The sequence below is a fragment of the Octopus bimaculoides genome, chromosome 15 (genome assembly GCF_046866305.1).
Source record: "Octopus bimaculoides isolate indiv1 chromosome 15, ASM4686630v1, whole genome shotgun sequence".
Lineage (NCBI taxonomy): Eukaryota > Metazoa > Mollusca > Cephalopoda > Octopoda > Octopodidae > Octopus > Octopus bimaculoides.
Window position 1 is genome coordinate 40,299,088 of NC_142942.1, and position 24,276 is coordinate 40,323,363.

Sequence of the window (24,276 nt, forward strand, 5' to 3'; positions counted from 1 at the left end):
ATTTTATATGTAAAGAAAGAGAGTGGGGGTTAGAGAGAGAATGTAAGTGGAAACTCTCTACGAGTCAAGCGAGCGGCAGGAGAAATGTTCAGAACAGCTACCAAGTAACTGTGTCGGTCTGATAGTTACTGATACACTAAGTGAGCCAGGCTCACCTAGGTCATTACTCCTAGGTGTTCTGCTGCTGTTTTTGAAATGCTATCTTAAGTGGGAATTGAACTCAAGATAGCATTTCAAAAACAGCATGGGAATTGAACTCAGAATATTCGGGCGGTCTTCTATCCCTGAACTGTGGTGTATTTTGCTTTACCATGAAGACCATCGCAAAAACTTATACTGTGGCTCTATATCAAACTGGTTTTCCTCCAACTATATTTAGTGGGTTGCAGCATTCATTTTCAACTCCAGTATCGTATCTCTTTGCCAATAACCGCATGAAGCTCTTCTCAGCTTTATCCGATAGGCGTTTCATCGACGCTGTTCGTTTGCTATGGTTGATTCTGAGGTGAGCTAATAGTTGGCACACAGAGGCAGGAAGAAACCGTGCATATTTATGGCTGGGTTTGCAAAATGCTAATGTGAACATTACAAAATTACGTAGCCAGCTATAGGCAATATAAAACCCAAAAAGGAAAATATTAAGTCACTAATTGTGATTAAGGTTGCTGGGTAGTACCGATATTGCTAGAAATAATAGTGTAAACCCTTAGAAGTGTAAGGAAGCCATATATTTACGGTATATATATATATATATATATATATATATATATATATATATATATATATATATATATATATATATATATATATATAGTTGAAATTTACATAAAAACAAAAGACGAAGACAGGTGTATGAACAACAAGAAAGTGTATTAGTTTAACGTACGGGAAAGCGAGAAGGTTGTTTAGATTTCGCGCCTACGCTCTTCAAAATGAAAGGAATAAGAGAAAATAAACAGAGATAGAATTTTAAAAAACTGTGGATTTAGTGATCAAGTATGGAGGCGAAGCCATTCGCTGATGGAGTAGCTACTGCTGACAAGTCTGTAACTTTACACATGAAACTAGTCTATTCCAGTGATCTAGTGTCGTTCTTCCTTGTGGTTCTAAGGGTTTTAATTCTTATTTCTAGTAATATAGGTGTTACCCAGCATCCTCAGCCACAATTAATAACGATTGAACTTTTATTTTTTGGTTTTATATTATGTATAGCTGCCTCTATTACTTTATATATATAAAGAGAGAGATAAAGTCCAATTAGAGGTTATAAAAACATTCTAATGGATATTTGTATCCAATGAATTACTGGTGTATTACCTATATGTGATTATGAGTATTAGGATCAATGCTCATAAATGATAGGTAAGGAAAGGAATAAAGTGTGTCTATATTTAAGGGAAAATAAGAAAATGGATATAAAATTGTTAATTGATAAACATCAATTATTATTTATTGATTATAAAAATGACAATATCTCATCTTATAGCTGTTTCTGTTCGTGCTATTTTGGGCGTAATCAGGCATAATTATACAATAATAATAAACATCATTGTAAATGATTATACCAACTTAAATAGTGGGACTTTCATCAGAGCGGAAAAATAAAGAAAATGAAAAGACAAAGAAAGAGAAATAGAGAAAATAAGGATTCACCAATTGATATTACATGCTATCCGTCTGAAAACCTTTCGACCGACTGAAAAATTTAGTTATACAATTAGAATAGTTATAATACTTAGTCGTACATGTCTATCTACGGGTTGTGGGGAAACTACTGCCGGCGTAAGTTAAATATATAATAACTGTAAGAGTATTTTGGTTAGGTCATAAAGTAAAAAATAAAAAGTAAAAATACCGGGAGTTATGGAACTTAAAATGATGACACCTAACCAAAATTTATTAATCAGTAATTTCCTAAGCGATCAGCATAATTGAATTAGATGAGGGGGGCCTTTCGAAACCGTAATGTAGATCAATTAAACTGGGAAGCAAAATATTTCTATTTTGCGCACGTGATAATAGGAGCAATCAAGGCTTATTATACAATTCTACAAAGCATAAACATAAAAGTTGGAGTAATTTACTGCCCGATGCATCTACATAACATAAATCAAGATTATAAACGAAAATATCAATAATTTTATTTATGCTTATTTTATAATCTAGGTGGAAAGCATGCTGAACTCCCCAATTCTGAAGTAGGAAAGGGCTGACCAATTAAGAGCAGACTATTGGTCAGTTAATGTCACAAACAAAAGGATGGTCTTTTAAAGTAAAAACCGTTATTAGATGGAGCCCAAAAAGGTGAATAAGGAGTATTTGTAAAGGGTAATAAAGTAGCTTATATCAATGCAGATTAAAACAATATATATATATCTATTTATATATATATATATATATATATATATATATATATATATATATATATATATATATATATATATATATATATATATATATATATAGTTGGAATTAGCATCAATTTAATATCCCGCATTAAAAAAAATATCACGAAATTATTATAATTTTACAATCATTACAATTTTGTATGATACAAGATTTTCATAACAATGCTATGCTGTTTAAAACTTTTCGCTTTTAGATTTTTTTTGTCTTCTGGTCTCTTTGTATCCTGTTTTTAATTAAAAATTTCTTGTTTATTCACTTCAAAGCCATGGGAAACATTCTATCTCATTACACTATCCGTATCACGAACAAGGTTTCAGTTCCAAACATTGTTTCATGACCTATTATTTATGGATTAAAAAGAAATTTCTGTGTGTTCTTATCGTAAATCTAAAGACATCTTGAAATAAATTTTCCTTTTATGTCTGAATCCACTCATTTTCATTACGGTCTTGAATTATATATTAATTTTGTTTATCAACAACATTCTCTAGCCCGTTCTCCCGGCTTACTCAGAGAAAGCTTGAAAGCAATGATTGTAAAATCATAAAAGAATTTCTTAGTTTACTAAATCTCCAAATTTCAACTTTTATAATTACTGATGCTGTGCACAGAAAATAGGATGCAAGTGTAGGTTTTCTTCATCGTAATCACAAACAATTTGAAAATACATGGTCGAACACCAGACACAATTCCTTTATTCATATATTTTGGTTTCTTGTTCTCTTCATTCTGGGATTAAATTCCATAGAAGTGAGGGTGACGTTCGACTGAAATAGTTTTCTTTCAATTACGTCTCTAAAATGTTTCCTTTCTAGATGACGAAACGTAATGTCACGCAAATCCTTTGAATCAATAGGAAGATGATGGTACCCCTTTTATGAAACGGTAAATGACCTGACCACTGTAGTTTAATTAGATAACTCCTAGTGTGCTACAAAGCCTATCTTAATAAATTAAAATGTAAGTTAAACATTTTCGATCAATGTACGAAAAGTCTCGCAACGAAAAGTAACGAAAGTAAAAACAAAACACGTTTTATATTTCATTGTACAAGAATTGTGCTCGTCCCGTCCATTTTCTAGTCTTCCTAGATCTTCATCAGAGAATGATTACAAATTTACAAATTTATAGATATTTTGTGATGTTACAATAACACTTAATAAGTACACCGGTTAGTTACACCTACAGACGGATAATATGCATTAAATTACTTCTTTATGATGCACAACTGATCCCTTCATTTGCGTAATTTTCAAAATATGCAGAATAATTGTTTATATTAACATACATTTCTAGCTCTCAGTTTGAAATGTAGTCAAAGTTGTCATTGTTATGCAATAGGTTTCTTCTCTCTTTGAATACCAAAAATAGACTCGATATGTACAATTTAACAAGGAGTGAACACTCAGCTTCGACTGAATATACATGTATATCTAGAGTCCGTCGTATCCACGCTTCCATATATATATATATATATATGTGTGTGTGTGTGTGTGTGTGTGTGTGTGTGTGTGTGTGTGTGTGTGTGTGTGTGTGCCTTTCTGCCGGTTTTGTACCCCATCAACCTCCGCTTGACAACCGATTTTGGTGTGCCTTAAGTCTTGGCAAACTAGGGATTCGGCAAAATAAACCGATTGTATAAGTATCAGGCTTTACAAAAACGATAATGAGTACTGGGATCGATGCTTTCGTTCGACAAAAATTATTCAAGGCGGTGCTCAAGCATGGCAACAGTTTAATGAATGATATAAGCAAAATATAAAAGATAAAAGATCTCAACATGAAAGGCTTATAGATATAAATATCAGCTCATATATTATATATTATTGCCCGAATATTTCTGATTACATCAACTCTCTAAGTCCTTATTTGCATGTCCTGTGTGCCATGAACTACAATTATGTGTTGCAATTATAAATGACACATTTCGCTCATTATAACTCCTTTTAAATTCCTACATTGACTGACGGCTGTATCAAGATAAATCGCCTGTTTATCAGAGTTATGCATTTAATTTATCTGGAACGTAACTTATATTTTAGCATTTTCTAACATTGAACAATCATACCCTAGTTACATTTTTTGACAAACAATAAAGCCTTGCTAGAATGTATAGTCAAATCTTACATCATAGAGATCCTACATACACATAAAAAAAACAGCAGAAACGATTTTTTTTTTTTTATCATGTGTCTATTCAAGACAGTCTTTAGACTGAAGTACAACCCCTCCTCCTAATGTCATTGCAACAACAGCAGCAACAACAGAAGACGTAGCAGCAGCAGCAGTAATAACAACAACAACAACAGCAACTATAACACCAACACCAATCAGTTATTATAGTTTACTTTCATGCTCGAGAATCAAATGAATATTTAATATTTGTTGATATCATGAATGATAAATTCGCTGCAAAGAATATAGAATACAGAATGGCTTAGAATATGGAACACTGAAGTAAGTTGCATTCCGTGAGGATCAGTGTTACTTTTTTTTTCTTTTTTCTCACATATTATAGGTTCTGCTTAGAAATTGTGCATGATTCCGTGTTTATAAAATGTTTATCGGTAATAAATCAGAATCCGTTTCGCAATATCTATCTTTGGTTAATTGCAAAAATCAAAATAATAGCGTACTAGGTTTTAAATTTTGGCACAAGGCCAGCAATTTCCGGAGAGGAAGTATGTCAATTACATCGGCCCCTGTGTTGAACTGGTAATTATTTTACAACCCCCAAAAAGATGACAGGCAAAATCGTCCGAGGTAGAATTTGGAACCAGAACGTAAAGACGAACGAAATGCCGCTAAGCATTTTGCCCGACCTGCTCACCGCCTTATACTAGGTATATATCGACAACAGAGCTAAGGGCTCTGTTTATCTACGGTATCATCATTTACTGTAAGTATTCCACCTTAACTAAAATGAACAAACCATGCTACATTTACCCTGAACGAACGAAAGCGAAAACCTACTTCAGAAAAGTTGAGATAAGTAAAACGTCAATGACCGTCAGTAGCATTGTGATATATAAGCGGCTAAAATAATTTACACTTTGATCATGTAGTCTACTATTAGTATACAATTATTATGGTTGACAATGTTTTAGCAGTAATGAACTAGAACCACGCCAATATACATACTGTAATACGAAATATTTGTGATTTATTCCCTTAACCTACTGATTTTATCGTGTATGCTTCAGAGATAATGAGTTGAAACACTTTTATGAAATTGAATCAGTCATTATATCCGATATCGACTTATAAACTACCAACCGTCAATTCTAAATAATTGTGTCTATAACTTGATAGAAATACTCACCAAATTAACTCGAAATTACACCTAGCTGTATTAAAAAAGTAAAGTTATATATGTCTCCAACACACGTACATTAAACAAAAACGGAAAGGTCACAGCCAGGTCAACTTTGAATATAGGTTCGATTAATCAGGGCAGACTTGAAGCTAATCAACCAGCGAATAGCTCCTCTCAATCACATAGCTATGCCTGCTTTACTTACTCACTCCTTAGTAGCTTTATGGAGGATAAAAAGGTTTCAACCTCTCAGTAAAACTTCGCTGCATTACGGAATACACCAATACTGAACGATCCGATCATGGAGCCTTCTGAGGGTCGATTAATTTCCTAGAAAAAGCATACAAGTTTCCTTCAATTCGTACACATAGATTCATAAATAAGAACTTAGATAATATACTTCTACGTGCCTTTAAAAATATTCGATGGATATATACCTTTAGACATATGCCTGCTTGATCAGAGCTCAGTTTGAGTCAAGCAAGGAAAACACTACTGTAATGAAATGTATTCAAGATTCTCAAAATATCAGGCTCCCTTATTCGTTTAGAATCTATGGTCCGTTACTTTTACGTATGTCCCGCTATGTACTAAAAACAAGTGTTTATGATGAATAAAACAATTAGAAAAATACTAAAGAATAGAAAAGACAGTGCAGAGAATTTAATGATAATATGGAAGTAAATAAATAAAAATATGGTGAACTTACTCTCACTTCGGTTGTGTTCTGTGAAGAATCACTGTCTGTGTCGTTGTTTACCATCATTACAATGGCCACGCCCATGTTACATCTAATACCGAAGGAGATGAGGAAGCCTAAACTACTGAGCAATGCTATTAAGTAACGTTGCCTGGACTGGAAACACATGCATTTGGGTGCTGGGACTGGTGGTAAGGGCCCTGGCATCGGTAAAGTTTTCCTTGGCCCGGGTGGCGATTCATCATCACCATACGTCTCGTCGAGTTCGTCATAATTAACAAGAGTCTTTTGATCCTGGCTCTTTTTTATCAACCTGAAATGAGAAATAGAAAGATTATTAAAATGAGGTTAAAAGTTTAAGACTAATCTCTTCAAAAATTATTTGTTACAAAACTACGTTAAATTTCTGATGTTGATGGAAAATATCGGTTTCATAAAAGATACAGGGCTAATGAAGCAAAATGTACTCTTTATGGGTCTTGTGTGCCCTGTGGAATGAAAAGAAAAGAAGTGAATAATCATCCCACTTGATACAATACAGCAGATAAAGTACATCACAGAGCGATTATTATCAAAGATGATCAGGAAAGGAAAAGTCTCTTAACTGGTGAATGGAGATGAGAGTTTAACACTAAATATCGCTGAAAAATTATCTCATGATAAAGAATTGGAAACATAAAAAATGAAGATTGAAAACCAAATCGATTCACATAGTAACAAATGCACCGAAAGTTATGTAGAACAATATAAGATGCAGATAAAATATATAGCCAAATATGACTTGCAGTTATATAAGAGTATAGATAATACATGACTAACCAACGCGTAGATCTATGTAAAGTACTTTTAATTCGATACAAAAATCGAACACAAAATGAAACTCTAAACGAAATAAAAGAAGAATGTGCTCCGATTTGTTTTTTTCAAAACTGACAGTAAACTTTCAACGTATCTCATAGAACGTCTCACTACAGACACTCTTTACCCAAGAAAATAAAATACACACACACATACACACACGCACATACACGCACACACAAACACACACTCACACACAAACACACACACGTTACATATTCTATATAATCATTGCAAAATAAGATTATGCAAATCATATTCTTATACAATCATCATCCGACAATCAAACGCATTCTTTGCACCAGCAGCAATACTCATATCCCATATTGCCATACTGTTCCCCTTCACAAACGCGCACACATAAATGCACATCACATAGATATGACTGTAAGTATATTATATATATTTATATATATACAATTTAGTATAAGATAAAAAAAATTGAGGTATTTGTCTTAAACATTCAGCCAAACAAATTCATAATTTAGATATATATATATATATATATATATATATATAATGAACAAAATATGTTTATATATTCGTATATTTATATGTTTGTCTTTCGACGTATATGTGTTTCTTCTTTATTCATATTTTCCACTGTCTCCTTGACTCTCCAAAGTTCTTCCATTCCATCCAGCTTCTTCTTTCAGATCAACTAATAGAGACGTCACGCACACCAGGAATTTATATTTTATTATATCTATTCATATTCATTGCCATAATTTATTGTGTGGGGAAACAAACAAAAGTGATGCCTCAACTACTTGTCTACCTGTTAATATTGCTGCTACCACTTATGCGTTTCCGTGGCTGGTTAAGCAAACATAGATATTCTCATGCATACTCTCCAAATTAAGTTTATACGCATACATACACACATATATTCTTACATGCTTACACACACATACATACATGCATACATATATACATGCACACACACTCAGAACTCCTGAAGTTGTTACTGAGATCCAGGCCATGATTCACAATGATCCCTCCATGTCAATCAGGTCCCTTGCCACGGACATGGGAGCGCCTATGTTTCTCATCAGGCAGTATTCGGTATTCCTCATACAAGATGAGAAAGGGTAGATTTTTATCCCAAGCCATCAAAGACAAGAGGAAAGGCTGCACTATGAAGCTTTTGAACAAACTCAAGCATCCCCTCCAACCAAACATATTTTGGTTTCACTCAGACAAGAAAAAATTCTGTCAGGAAACACACAGAACAACTGTTGGCTTGGCATGTCCCCCAAAATTTGTACCAGAGTGATAAAAATCAAACATCCAGCCAACATCATGGTGTTTGGATTGATCACTAGTGATGGCATCGGTATGCCTCCATTCGTTTTCTCACATGGCCTCAGACTCAACGAGACAGCCTACTTCAAGAACCTAGAGGAGGTTGTGCTTCCCTGGGTCAACAGGGTGGCTGCTAGAGGACCCTATGCCTGGCAACAGACTCTCTCTGCACCATGCCACACAAGCAGGAGATGCCATTCATGGCAGTCAGGCAATTAGTGCGACCACATAACCCCTAACATCTGGCCACCTAACTCTCCAGACTGCAACCTCCTTGAGTATTGTGTGGGACGCACTTGAGCGAGAGACCAACAAAATTACTTGTTGAATTGAAGGCAAGGATTATGGCAGCATTCACCAACTTAAACAAGGAGACTGTCCAGAAGATTTAAAGGAAATTCCGTAGTCGTTTGGAGGGAGTTGTTGAAGCCAATTGAGATTTTATTGAATACATTTCCTCTGTAGTATTTCAAGATGTTTTTATATTTGATATTTATTTTGGTAAATATATCAGTTAAAATGAGATGTCAGTGTTATTTTAATTTTTGTGTAATTTAGACGACAGTTTATTCACCGCACCCTGAATATATACATCTGTGTGTGTGTGTGTGCGTGTGTGTGTGTGTGTGTATGTGTGTGTGCGTGTGTATGTGAGTGTCTGTGCGCACGCGCTTTGCTTACATCTATGTGTGTATCTGTGTATATATGCCCTTGTGTTTGTGCTTTACATCCCATCCCGGGTGGTCTAGCATGGCGGCAGTCGAAAGACAGAAACAAGTAAAATGTAAAAGATAAAGTTGTAAGCACGCGCTTGTGTGTGCAAGTGTGCATAAGCGCGCGTATACGACTGAACAAGGATATATTTAACATAAAGCAAACAAAATAAAATAAGATTCATTTTTATCTCGACTTGAGCCTACCATCCGATTCTTCAGATAAAATTCGAGAAGGAAAGAATGTTCTTAATGATCGACATTGGACTGTATCAATGGCGGAAAGAAAGAGAGAGAGAAAAAAAAAAAGTAAAACTGAGGAAATATGACTGTGGAAGATTCTGTTAGAATATTGGAATATCTTACAATATCCTGAGTAGTTCATGAGAAGCTCTTGACATATAATGTTATAGATTCCAAACTTTTTCAACAACGATTTTTATAAGCGCTTCTAAAAAGTAAAAAAAAAGTCCTGTAGCATGGACCAAAAATGATGTATGGCTGTGTGTATGTAAGAGGGAAATGTGTCTGTGCGTGTGTCTATGTGTGCTCTACAGACATACATTGAGTTGTGAGGATTCAGTATTTGTATATGAGAGGAGGAGGAGGACGGGGAGGAGGAGGACGAGAAGGAGGGGGTGAGAAAGTGTGTCCAAACAGAAAACCATTTCGTCGTCTTTATCGACAGAGCACCGGTGAGTACTTATGAGTAAACATCATTTGAACAGACTTTTAGAGATAGTTACACAGAAGTATATGTATATATATAAATAGACATACATATATGTATGAATATTTATATGTATGTATATATATTTATATATATTATATATATGTACGTATGTGTGTGTGTGTGTGTGTGTGTGTATACATATATATATATATGTGTATATATATATATATATATATATATATATATATAATATTATATTATATTATATTATATTATATTATATTATATGCATATTTATATAAATATATATATGTATGTATGTATGTATAAATTCAAATTACGATGAAAGTATGTATTATATATGTATGTATATATATATTATATTACATTATATGCATATATATATTGGGCATATTTATATAGCCAGTATATGTGTTTTCTTGCTCACAACCTTGCATCGATTTTTCTTATTTATTTGTTTATTTATGATTTCGTTTGCGAGATCTCATTTTGGTTTAGTGAATGTTTGGAGTAGATGTAATTTCGGTTAATAACTAGGAATGCAACACACAGTGGGGCCAAATATTCTATAGTCATTGATGTCACAATGTAGTCAATGACGTTAATATAAAAGTAAATATAAATATACATTATGTGTATAATTTGTTTTTTACGCACAAATAAGCAGACATTAATGGGCTTTGTAAGTGCAGACATTTCGCCCACACCGCCTTCTATTTATAGGTCAATATATGACGTTATCTAGTCTCTGATCCCTGTTGACTGATGCACAAAATGGGTGGAGATGAAGGTAAAGCCGTAAAGTGTGACAACCGATGCTGACTGTGTAGAGTTCACACTGAAGATATCACCCATATCATAAGCAGTTATCCGAAAATGTAATCACAGTGTTATCTACGATGTGACATGATGTGGAGGCTAGGGCACTCTATAATGAAATCCGTCGGAAGGATAATCCCGAAGACAAAGAAATAAGAACCCACAATATGGTAGAAGCCATAGCCACTCATAATAAAATGGAGTATTGGTGGAATGTACCAGCGAAGACTTCAATAAAATGCAAGCATAACAGACTCCATATGATGATTTATGATAGCGAAGAGAAACTGTATACAGTTGTGGAAATTTAGCTGCCCAGCGGATGTTAACATAAAGCTGAAGATCAGTGAAAAAGAGAACACCCACGCTGAACTATTGAGAAGACTGCAGTTACTCTATCCATTTTACAAGTTCAGGTTTATAAAAATCTGTAAAAGTTCCCAGAAGTTTATCATTTAAATATAAATGAGCGTGTTTAGATATGCAACTATATGCATGAAAATACATACATAAAACATACAAATTTGCATATACATAAATACATACATACATACATACATATATACATACACATATACATGCCCTGTTGTTGATGTTGAAATTCCAATGAATGATCTAGGTTAGAAACCAGCTCTTTCTCTCTTGGCAAGAAATCTTATAATAAACTGTATAATGACATACATTCATGTAAATGTATCTAAATGTAAGCGAAAATATTATTTGAAAGTTTACAAAAGAGAGATTTGAAATAAACTGTTAATTTAGAAGTGAATGAGAAATCTAGGATAGAAATGCATGAGAATGCATTAAAAAATCGTTCAAATGAACATGCATATTCGGTGGTAATATTGCTGTTCGGACCAGCTATTGGGGGATGCACTATTCTCAGTTTCAAAACTTGTGCTCATCGGTGGCCACGTTAAAAACAATACACTGCATTGCATAGTTTATACAGAATATACGTATATACATATACCTATTCGTGAGAAAATGTCTATTAGTCTGTTTAACACCAATGGATTGCTCGCCATTATGACTAATAGAAAATACATGTACTATGCAAACGTATATACTTTGTATTTTAATCAGTGACCAATACTTTAAACAATACTTGATTTTACATCTAGTATATAGCCACTAAATACATGAAAACATTAAATTGTCAAGCCATTTCTATAAGAACTTAGGATTTATTTATATTGGAGGCCATATATTTGCGCACGGATACACATATATGTACATGGGTTGTATGTGTATGTGCATGTATGTGTGTTAGTGTGTGCGTGTATGTGTATACGCATACGTACTTACATATATAAAGATAACGAAATTGTAAAGTCGTGTATTTTTGTATGAGTTTTATGTGTGTAACAATGCATCAATGCTGTATATTTGATTTAATCTATATAGCTAAATATCGGATTGCGAGATAAATATACACTTGTGGTTGATTTTTGTAGCGTTTTGTATAGTTTTCTTGAAGTATTTCAATTTAACGCTACCCTATTATTCGGGATAACTTCATGTTATCTATAATAACTAATTATACACTATCTTTGCCATATGCTTTGTGGCACAATAACAATTGAACATATCTTAAAATGGCGTACGTCGTAAACGAAATAGATTTCTCTTTTAGCCCGTTATTTATTGTTTTCCCCTCGTTTCTACTCTTCTTTCTAAAATCCATTTCGATTACTAAATAGCCAATATGTCACATTCTTCTCCATGAAACATATACATACATATTTTCTTGGAGAACGAGAAAATCATACATGGTAAAATATTCAAAATGGCGCAAACAATATAATATGCTTTGAGCTAGGAAAAAGATAAGTTGCTATGTTCTTGTCGAATCAAAGGGAATTTTTGAAAAAAAATATGAATGTAGAAAACTTAAAAGTAAATGTTGTTTGACAACAACAACAACAAAGCTATCAGTTTCCCGCAACAAAGATGCATTAATAAAACAACTTATAAAATCTTATGTGTAAATATATATATGAAATTTAATATGATGCTATCGATCCTAGCTCAGGCATTTTTCACTGTTTGTCATATTAAAATTCCGCCAATATTACCGGCATCCATTTCATTACCTCTCAATGTATTCTATAGCATACTTATCAGGAAATTTTGTACAGAATAAAGGATTAAGTTTCAGGCGCATACATCTTCATTTGAATTACTTTCATGTAAGAAAAGTAGCGGTACGTTTTCTTTTTTACATCCGCTTTTGCATGTGTGCATAACTGCAGAGAATAGCTATCAAATCTGTGACTTCCTGGTCACGATTTCGTACTTTACAATGGACGCTATGCATTCTACTTTCCAATGATTTTAGTGTACTTGCCTGAAGCTTTGGGTTCATTTCTAAGATTAATATTGATTCTCGATTACCTCAATTTTGTTAACATTTTCACTTTCCTTTGCATGAAAATTGTTAAGGAGTGTTTTTGAGATTTCTTTGAACAGCAAATTTTTCTGCATTATATGATACATTAATAGTGTTGCATAAGTTATTAACGTTTCTATATGACAAGCTTTATAGATTTGTTGTTCAGTTTTCAATGAACGAAGTCAACGGCAACAGGCTACATTCTTGGCTATTGGTATTTCACTAAAAACACTCAAAAATACATAGAACATTATCCTAACGTTCATCATTCTTTCATGCCCTCTCTTTCAATCTCTCTCGATATCGTTCTCCTAGGTGAAATAATCGAATGAGTAGCATCAATATTGTGGCTACACTAATCCTGCCACCAGCATCTGAGTGGACACACTCAGTAAGATTATTTACATTCAAACAATATAAATCCAGAACAGAACACCAGTGAGCATTTACATTATATATAAGTATAGTGGATGAGTGAGCTAGAATAATTTCAATTTCAGAATATTTTATATAGCAAAGGTATAAATTTTCTCAAGAGCGAGCGCTGCGTTGTTTTTTAATGTCATTTGTTAGTATTCGAAAACATACAAACTTAAATAATAAATTATGTACTCAAGCAACTAACCCCCGTTCCCACAAATTACTGGTTTTAAGCCAAAATCTGAAATTATTATTTTTTGCTATAATCTTCAACCAATTTACTGTGACATTCATATGTAAACTGTAAGGGCGGCAGAGACTGAATTAATGAGCCGCCCAAATCCTGCCAGCTAGCTTCAGTTTTGCACTTATCCCACTGTAAATCTGCAGAAAATATCTACTGCATAGAGTTCATTAGACTACAGCTGCCCCAACACATCTTTTTTGTGGATGCGTATGCATTTACGTGTGTATATAAAAATCATATAATGCAATAGGAATTTATACAGGCTCAAGAGTTCATCATCTGACCGGCGTACACCCAGCCCCAAGTAACGGGTTGTGCAAAGATGTCAACAACAAGAATTTTGGCTAAGTATATGGAATAGAAAGAGGCAGTATCATTGGTCTGTGAAATATACAACGCTAACATTATACAGAAACTGAAGCATTTTCGTTCCTACATAATATGTAGCATGATTTTATTAAGGACATCACTTTATACCAAACGTTCACACTGGTTTTATTTCACTCTTTCATTATTTGTAAATTGGTTAACTAGTTAACAAACTAATTGCTTCCTTGATTACATATTCGAGTAATCAATCAGCTAATCTTGTTTGTCAAAGTCCATTTGTCGACACTCACGACATATTCAATGACATACCATCTGCAGTTCATATTCAGGTGCAGAGAGAAAGAGAGAGAGAGAGAGGTGGGGGTAGAAAATCATACAGAAAGTCAAATGGCCTAAAATGTTGCTTCAACATATTATCAGGCAAATAAAATTTTTAAAATGGAGCAATTGTCTAAAGGAGATTCAATTAAATAGGGGTGCTTGAAACATAGGTGAAAGAATTGCATTAAAATCTTCAAAATATGCGAGAAATAATTCCCAATTTTTTAATTTTTATTACCAGATTGATAATACAAGAACTACCATATGGAGACGTCTGAGTCATATTGCATCGTTGAGAGCAATTGACTGACGTAAAGACGGGTTCGGTGCCAAAGCCGATGGAGCAAAACTTAGTCCGTCTATGTGATATATAAGGAATGTGTAATTGCATCATGTCCAGTATACAGGCCGAGTAAACAGTTATGAAATATAGAAATGAGATCTAAATAAAGGCGACATATATTTTGAAAATAGAATATGATAGATGATATCGAAAGCAATAGATTACTAGTATTCATTATATTATTTTCTAGTCTATTAGTTTTCGAATTCCAGCCCTTTAGAAAAGAGAATCGCTATTAAAAACTGTAAATAAGAATAACATTTCTATTCAAGGCTCTTGGTATGAAGCAAAGACTGCGAAGCATTTTAAAAACCATTTCAAATGATAGATATGCATGCCTAATTTATTCTTGATTTTGTCCCAATGTCAAAAATATTTCAAGGAAAATTCACATCATGATACTTTCTTTTCAATCTCATATTTACAATAAACATCTGTAATTAATCATTATATATTGCTATTAATTTATTAATTATGTGATGTCCGAAACTGTTTGTTTAGAGTAGTCTGAATCTCATTTACTATGCTCTTGTTCGCAATAAGGTGGTTGGATTCCTAGCTCCAGGATTCTCGAAATAATTCCAGATATATGGCATTTCATAGAGCAAAGACATGAATGGTATTTATATAGTTAAATACGTTAACGACATAATGGAAGATAAATGTATAATATATTATTAACTACGTAACCAAAACTATACACCGCTCTAAACTTCAGAATTAACGTTATGTTCTTTATTTCAACAATGGATAAAAAAATTAAAAATCATTTAAAATAATCCTTACGTATTAAATTTCTACTTGTACTATCTCAAATTTCATTTCAGTTTATAGTCTGTTCCTCAAATTTTATATTTCAACTTGATGTATATTTTACTTTTTGTTGCAAAAAATTCAAACTATATTTACTGGAAGAAATATGGTGTCTCGCGACAATAAAATGCCTACTTTCCAGTTTTCTTGAAATATATATGCACTCAAATGTCATCCAGATGAGTAGCATAATATGGAATCTGCTCTATAAAAGAGTAAAATGTATTTTTGATGGGAAGCCAATACAGCCTCAACAAGCATTGCGTATGTATGTATAAATCTATGTATGTTTGTATGTATGTTTTATGCACGTATGTACACACACACACACGCATATTTACATATATATATATATATGTATATATAAATGTATGTTTTTCTCCAGTAATTACAAATAACACGGAAAAAATAAATAAACAGTTACCAGGATAGCAAAAAATCACACAAGTAACAAGGATGTAACAACCTATTTATAAAGGTAGAAACTTCAGTTTAAGGTGAGATGTTTGAACTACTAACCATTCTTTAAATAATAGTAACAGCGGGGTTATTGTTTCTGAAGTCAACTCTAATCGCATTCGCTTTCTTAGCAGATATTCTAAGACTAAAAACTCTATTTACCAATGTAAAATTACTTCCAGTTCTGACGTCTTTTTACGTAAATTAACGAAGTATGCGAGCCAAGCAAAATAATGCCCATATTTTTGGGACGCCCCATGTTGACTAGCAAAATTTTAACGTGATATTTGTGTAATAAAGAAATCAAACCTGGAGTGTGTGTATGTGAGAGAGAGAAAGAGAGAGAGAGAGAAAGAGAGAGAGAGAGAAAGAGAGAGAGAGAGAGCTCTGCAAACAGTGAATGAGATGCGTGGAATGAAATAATTTGTATAAATAGAAGCACGTTGAAAACTATCTTGTACCGAATATTTAAATTCTTGAACATAGTAAATAATTATTTCAGTAATTTATCGCAGTTGTTTACAAATAGCGAATTAAAACTTGAGAAGAAAACATTGAAAAGTAGACAGAGACAGACTTCGACGGTTTTATGTCAATACCGGAAGTAGACATTGAGAAACCATTTTGAAAGAAGTGAATGTAATGTAATAATATTCCAAGGTATATTTGAAGAGAATTTCATTAAAAAATATCCATTTTCTTGAAAGTGAAGACGAATTGAAGTAGACTCCGCTGAGTTATCAGAAATCCACCCCCCACTTCTAAAACACCCCTCCCCCCGAAATTTTATATAATCGAAATGGACATGATATAACATAGAAATTTGAACTGAAAATAAAGTATTGTACGGGTTGAAGCGAAATTTGTCACTGAGTGAACTAAAGAGCTGGTATGGAAGGAGCCAGAAAGTGACCGTCGACAAAAGAAAAACACGAAACCGTACGGATTGAAGTGAAATTAATGAAGATACTTCAGTCAGTAAATTACGAAATTACTTACATCAGTAAATACCGATTCAAAACTTAGACTTAAAATGAAAGCAATAACATGAAAGTGAAACAATAGCGTATGAAAATTGAAAGTGAAAAGAATAGAGTCTGAAAAATGAAAGTGAATACAAGAGATATAGATAGAAAGATATGTTACAGAGAGATAGAGATAGATAGAGAGATGGGTAGAGAGATGGATAGAGAGATGTACATAAAGGGATATGTTATCTCACTGATGGTAGAAAACCAGAAGTAAATATTTTAGAATCTTTGAAAGACGTGAATGTAATATAAAAAGCATTGTTTAATTTTCTAAAAATTTCAATTAAAAATTTCAATTAAAAATCAAATGAAGACCCTATTATATGTCCGTGGCCAAATTATTCATGCATTAGAAATATGGAAGTAATTGGTGAAACTGTTTTTGCATTAAAAGTGAATACGCATACATCTCTATTTTATATAACACTGTTCAGTTTTATTTCAAGATTTCTTGCCAATAGAGAAAGAGCCGGCTTCTATCATAGATTCAACATCAACAGCAGGGTATTTTTGCTTGAATGTATGTGTCTGTATGTATATATGTATATATATATATATGTATGTATGTATATATGTATATATATATATGTATGTATGTATATATGTATATATATATATATGTATGTATATGCGCAGATTTGTATGCTTTGCCTTATATATATATTTTCATTCATATAGTTGCATGTCTAGACATGCTCATATATATTGACATGATAAACTTCTGGAAAGGTATTCAGATTTTTGAAGTTCCAGTGATGGATTGGATTTGTAGTTTTCGAATTAGCTTTCTGCTTTCTGGTTTGGAGAAGCCTAATTTCTCCAGATTGGCACTTAAGCAGTGTGTTACGTATCACAGGAACCCAATAACTACAGTATATACCTGAACTTGTAATCTGGATAGAGTAACTGCTGATTTCTCATATGTGTGTACGTATGCCTGTATGTATGTATGTATGTATGTAGGCATGTATGCGTGTATGTATGCATGTATATATGTATGACTTTATTTTTATTTTTATGTAGTGCTAAGAGGAAATGAGAACTTTAACTGCTGTACCACCAGATGGAGACACCTAGTGGCGTATTGCATTAGCTGTACACATGTCACTGTATATATTATCGCTCTAAAATCTCATTTCTTATCGCTTTTCGAGAGCCCTTCCTCTCATTGCTCCCCAACGAAAATTCATTTGCCCTATAACTCGGGCACATTTTTTCACATATTTACTCTAACGACACTATTCTGCATAATAATTATCAATTATGTTTCTAATGTTGCTGCAGATTATTCGAAGATTCTTGTATGTGCCTCTACTTATTACTCTTTTGTTGGGTAGAGAGATGATAGGAAATAAAATGTTATTGTATTTTTTTAATATTTCGGATGTCTCGGCACATTATTGGTTTTGACATTCTTTCCCGTCTGCATACAAAAGCATTCGATAATTGGTAGATTTCTGAGAACGATTAAAGACAACGGGTTCGGAGAACGAATATGATCCATTTTATCATATTTAGAGATCTCTTTCAATATGGCGCATTAATTTGCTTTTAGATGCCTCCTCCTGTAAGCTGCTCTTACCTATAATAATAAAGAACGTCATCGCTTTATTATCAAATTATCTATCTATCGATTGATCTATCTAGTTTTATATTTAGATAGGTAGGTAGGTAGATACATACATACATACATACATACATACATACATACATATATACATAGACACATGCATACATATATATATATATACATACATACATACAAACACTCACACACACATATATGTATATATATATATATATATATGAAAGAAGGTTTGAAAATGCACTTATTTTTAAAAAATATTTATTTACTTAACCGGTTTCACTTTTTTAGAAAAAGATTATCAAAAGTCTTTGAGAATAATAAAAAATGTTAAAAAACAGTCTGAGTATTAAAATGCATATATACATTCTTTGATGATAAAATATATTTAAAGTATAAAGCTTTGTATGAACTTTGTAGTGTTACATACTGATTGTCATATTAAGGTGAAATTGTTAAAAACAGTGTTAAAAACAGTGTATGAAAATACACATATGGAAAAATACATATACATATACATATTCTCATACATATTCTTTGACAATCGAATAAAATTGAGAAGGAACTGACCTGGCCTTTTTCTCTTGTGTATATTGAAGGAATGTTTTACTGTCTTAAGAGACAGTATGACTGGCTAGCTGGGGTGGGAGGGAAGAAGAGTTAAAGAATATGTATGAGAATATGTATATGTATATGTATTTTTCCATATGTGTATTTTCATACACTGTTTTTAACACTGTTTTTAACAATTTCACCTTAATATGACAATCAGTATGTAACACTACAAAGTTCATACAAAGCTTTATACTTTAAATATATTTTATCTTCAAAGAATGTATATATGCATTTTAATACTCAGACTGTTTTTTAACATTTTTTATTATTCTCAAAGACTTTTGATAATCTTTTTCTAAAAAAGTGAAACCGGTTAAGTAAATAAATATTTTTTAAAAATAAGTGCATTTTCAAACCTTCTTTCATATATATTTCCACTCGTACGGTATTCCACAACTTTACTTTATTATATATTAACACCACACGAGTCCCGAAAATGCCACCCAAGTCACAACAAACGGACAACTTATTGAACCAAAGTATCCTAAAAGAACTACAAGAAATCTCCTCCAAACTCTCAACCCTAACTAACAAAGTCGAGCAATCACATTTATACCTAAATGGACTCCTGGAGGCTAAAACAGTTAATCAAACCCCTGACATCATCCCAACATTACAAAATCTAATCAAATCTATAGAGACAACAATACTTCAAAAACAGGAACACACCACAGACTGTTACTCAATTAAAAACACTCTTAACAACATCTGGACAAAAAACCTCACAGCCCGCAAATTTGCTTTCTGGAACTTCATAAAAAATAACAACAAAGCAGACATTTATGAAAAGTGGCTCAACACCACTCCAATCATCCTACCCAAAAAACTGCAGATAAAACCCATCCAAAATGAACCAGAAAACCAACAAAAACTCAGAGAAAATCTGTCTTTCGAAAAATTCAAAACAGAAATAGAACTCTTACGGCTAAGAGCCAATTCCAGTGAAGAAAAATTCAAGGCCCTTGACAACGAAATGCTAACTGAAATTTCAAAATGCTGTGAAGGTGCAGTCTTTGATGAAACTACCAAACTCTGGAGAAAAAGCTGTGAGGATGAAGAATTGACATCTCTTCAACGAAAGGAAAAAAACACCTGGTTCACCAATTATGAAACGGTGTTTAAAAACGAACACCTTACAAGCAACCCATATCTTAAAAAAATACCTAAAATTCACACACCTCACCAGCAACAAAGAAAACACCAAACACGCACCACTCCGACTCCTGACAACAACAGTAACAGAACTTACAGACATTACTACAACCCTATCAAAAGAACCCAGGTACCCACCAACCCAAGACAGAACTTTACCAGACTCTATAGATCCCAGCCCACACTAGAACAGTTCCAAAATCGAAGGTCCCACCCATCACACAGGAGTTCACCCTCTAACCACGATTATAGATTCCAACCCAATCCGTTCCAAACTCGGAGACCCCATCCATCATATAGGAACTCACCTCTAAACCAAGACTGGAGGTTCCAACCCACTTTAAGGAACCAAACTTACACCCAGTACGAGCTACCCAGACCCCGAAATAACCAAAACGCCTTTAGCAGACAACACATCAATGGGGGAAAACTCAACACACACCAAAATACCGCAAACATAAGAACCCCCAGAAATCATTTTTTAGGCCAAGGCAACAGATCTCACGACACCAGATGGTACACACCAACCTTGAAAAACCAAAACTAGTGAATCTCTCAAGCCTAAACCTGTCGAACCAACAAATTAAAATCCTTTCAAAAGGACTAAAATTCACTCCAACTCCACAATACCCCAACTTGAGTGAAATACAGGATGATGTCTCCCACTTTTGTAGAAAATTACGCCTCACAGAGGAATTTTTTGACAAAGAAACCAATAACGACGAATCAATGGTTCGTAACAAGAGCCATTATAATCCCATAAAAGGTAAAAACAAAACATTGGACAAATTTTGTGAGTACATTTCGAACTTTCCTTATAATGAACTTCCACAACCTAAACCCAAACCCAACACCAGTAAAAACGAATGGAAAATCATCCATGAGTTACGAAACAATCATGACATCACAATCAAAGAAGCAGATAAGGGTAGCACTGTCGTCATTATGGATACAGAACAATACAAAAACTCTGTATCTCAACTCTTACAAGACACTACGTACTATGAAAGAGTAGTCAACTACCAACAAACAAGAACAATGACCAAATTAAACACACTCATTTGCCAACATCGAAACAACTTAACAACAAAGGAAAGCGACTACCTAACAAACTTTAATTGCAAAACAAGCAACCTCTATGGACTCCCAAAAATCCACAAGAGCAAAACTATTTCTGAAGCTTGCAAAAAGTCTACTTCCACCTGTATCACTGTACCACATCCCACTGATCTCAAACTAAGACCAATTGTGGCAGGCCCAAACTGTGAAACACACAGATTAAGCAACTTTATCGATATCCTCCTGAAACCAATACTTCACCACATACCAAGTATTGTTAGAGACGACCTGGACCTACTAAATCATCTACCCAAACATGCCAATAAAGACATTTTCATTGTTTCCTTTGATGTAATAAATCTTTACACTACGATCCCACATCAATATGGACTGGAAGCCATTAAATTCTGGCTAGAAAAATACCCCAATGAGATCCCAGAAAGAATAAAAAAAGAATTCATCATCGAGGGCCTTAAGTTTATCCTTCAAAACAATTTTTTGAATTTTAATGATAACACCTACAGACAGGTATCAGGGACTGCAATGGGGACTAAAGTTGCCCCTACATATGCAAACCTGGTGATGGCCTACTTAGAATTGCAGATCTACGACAAATCCAAAACTAGATACGGCCTGTCTTTCCACCAATACCTGTTGAAGAATTGGAAACGTTACTTGGATGATTGCCTCATCCTATGGTCCCACACACTCGACCAACTCTTTGACTTCAAAACTCTAATTAACAGTGTCAACAACCATATCCAATTTACAATGGAATACAGTCAAGACCAACTTCCTTTTCTTGACATTCTCATTGTAAAAATGGGTACCAGCATTGAGACTGATATTCATTACAAACCGACTGATTCCAAGCAATACCTTCTGTTCACCTCCAATCACCCAAAACATACAAAGACAAACATTCCCTTCAACCTTGCGAGAAGAATTTGCACAATTGTTTCTAATTATAGAACTCGAAATAAGTGACTCGAAGAACTAAAGGCAATTCTCCTCGAAAGACATTACCCAGCATCATTAGTTGACAATGGAATAGAACGGGCCAAGGCAATTGCTACCCATGACCTGCGAAAACCGAAACACATACACGGCACGTTAAATAGTCTCCCATATCTCTCAACACACAATCCTAGAAATGCAGAAGCTTACACAATAATATACAAAAACATCCCACTACTGAATCAAGACCCACGTCTAAAAAGAGTACTCGCAACCCATAAAATAATAAAAAGTAAAAGACAACCCAAATCCCTAAAAAACCTACTCACGAATGCAAAATTGCCCAACACAAGCCCACCACCTACTGTCAAAAAATGTGGTCGTTCCAACTGCAGGACCTGCATCCACCTCATGGAAGGAACAACATACAGATTCCAGTCGGGACACACTTTTGTCATAAAAAATAACTTCACCTGCGCATCAAAAAATTTACTTTATGCCATAAGGTGTGAAGGGTGCCACAAAGAATACATAGGGCAAACGAGCCTCACTCTCAGAGAAAGGATGACAGTCCACCGCCAACAATTGAGGGATCCCACCACAAGACAGATACCACTCAGTGGGCATTTAGATCTGTGTGCACAAAACAAGTCTCCCAAATTCCTAGTTTTCCCATTATACCAATGCTCAGACAACACCATTGACCAAACACGAATAAATAAGGAAAATAATCTTATTCAAAAATACAGACCACAGCTCAACATACTCTAACATAAGCCTCCTCCCCAGGTGCACGCCCAAAACAAAGACACACAGATACGCAAAATCACACACATCAATACAATGCAAACCTCCGACACGAACACACTTACACACATATATACACACACACACAATCACAGTATCTCCACACCAGAGCACAAACCCACATACATTTCAAGAAAGAACACATGCGCATATATATACTTACAATACAATTGTAGCAACCACAATCAACACCCATACACACATATGTAAACAGGTACATGCACACACCTACACACCACTCCGGCAACCACAAATCATATTCACACACGCATATTTGCATACATATGTACACACACATACAAACACCATACGCCTGTTCCCCAGTAAAAATGTCACATACACACTCAAAAGAAAAACACACACAATACAATCCCAACAATCACAACAAACACCCACAAGCACACATGCACAGAAGCATGCACACACAATGACACACCTCCCCGACAAATACAAGCCACATAGACGCACTCACACAAACACACGCACACGTATACACACATATACTGTACTAACAATACAAACAAAACTAATCACTTACAATTACAGCGCACACACACATGTACACATATACACCAGGAAACTACACAAACCATACCCACGTACACACACATACAAACGCATACCCAGTACCAACATACACGGAACACACATGCACACACATACACCTCACCTGGATAAACCCAACGTACAAGGACACCTAATAAATACAACACACACATACATGCTCACACACACATACACCCTCATGCACACACATACAGTTGCTCCCTCACACACACACGCATCACAATGACAACTCAAACACAAACATACTTAGAGACACACACAAACTCATGTACACACATATAACACCCCCACCAACACACAACACAAATAAACATACGTACACATACAGACATACACATACATATGAACCATCACACAC

The 24,276-nt window shown here is 34.1% G+C and overlaps 1 protein-coding gene across 2 annotated transcripts in view; it reads right to left on the bottom strand.

The window, feature by feature from the left end:
- The window catches only part of LOC106873512 (vesicular glutamate transporter 1), a 400,771-nt gene that overhangs the window by 84,401 nt on the left and 292,094 nt on the right, over positions 1-24,276 (bottom strand). For both annotated transcript variants that reach the window (XM_052973285.2, XM_014920898.3), the window contains exon 2: positions 6,435-6,738. In XM_052973285.2, coding sequence (XP_052829245.1) covers positions 6,435-6,738 — 304 coding nt within the window. The remainder of the gene's footprint in view (positions 1-6,434; positions 6,739-24,276) is intronic.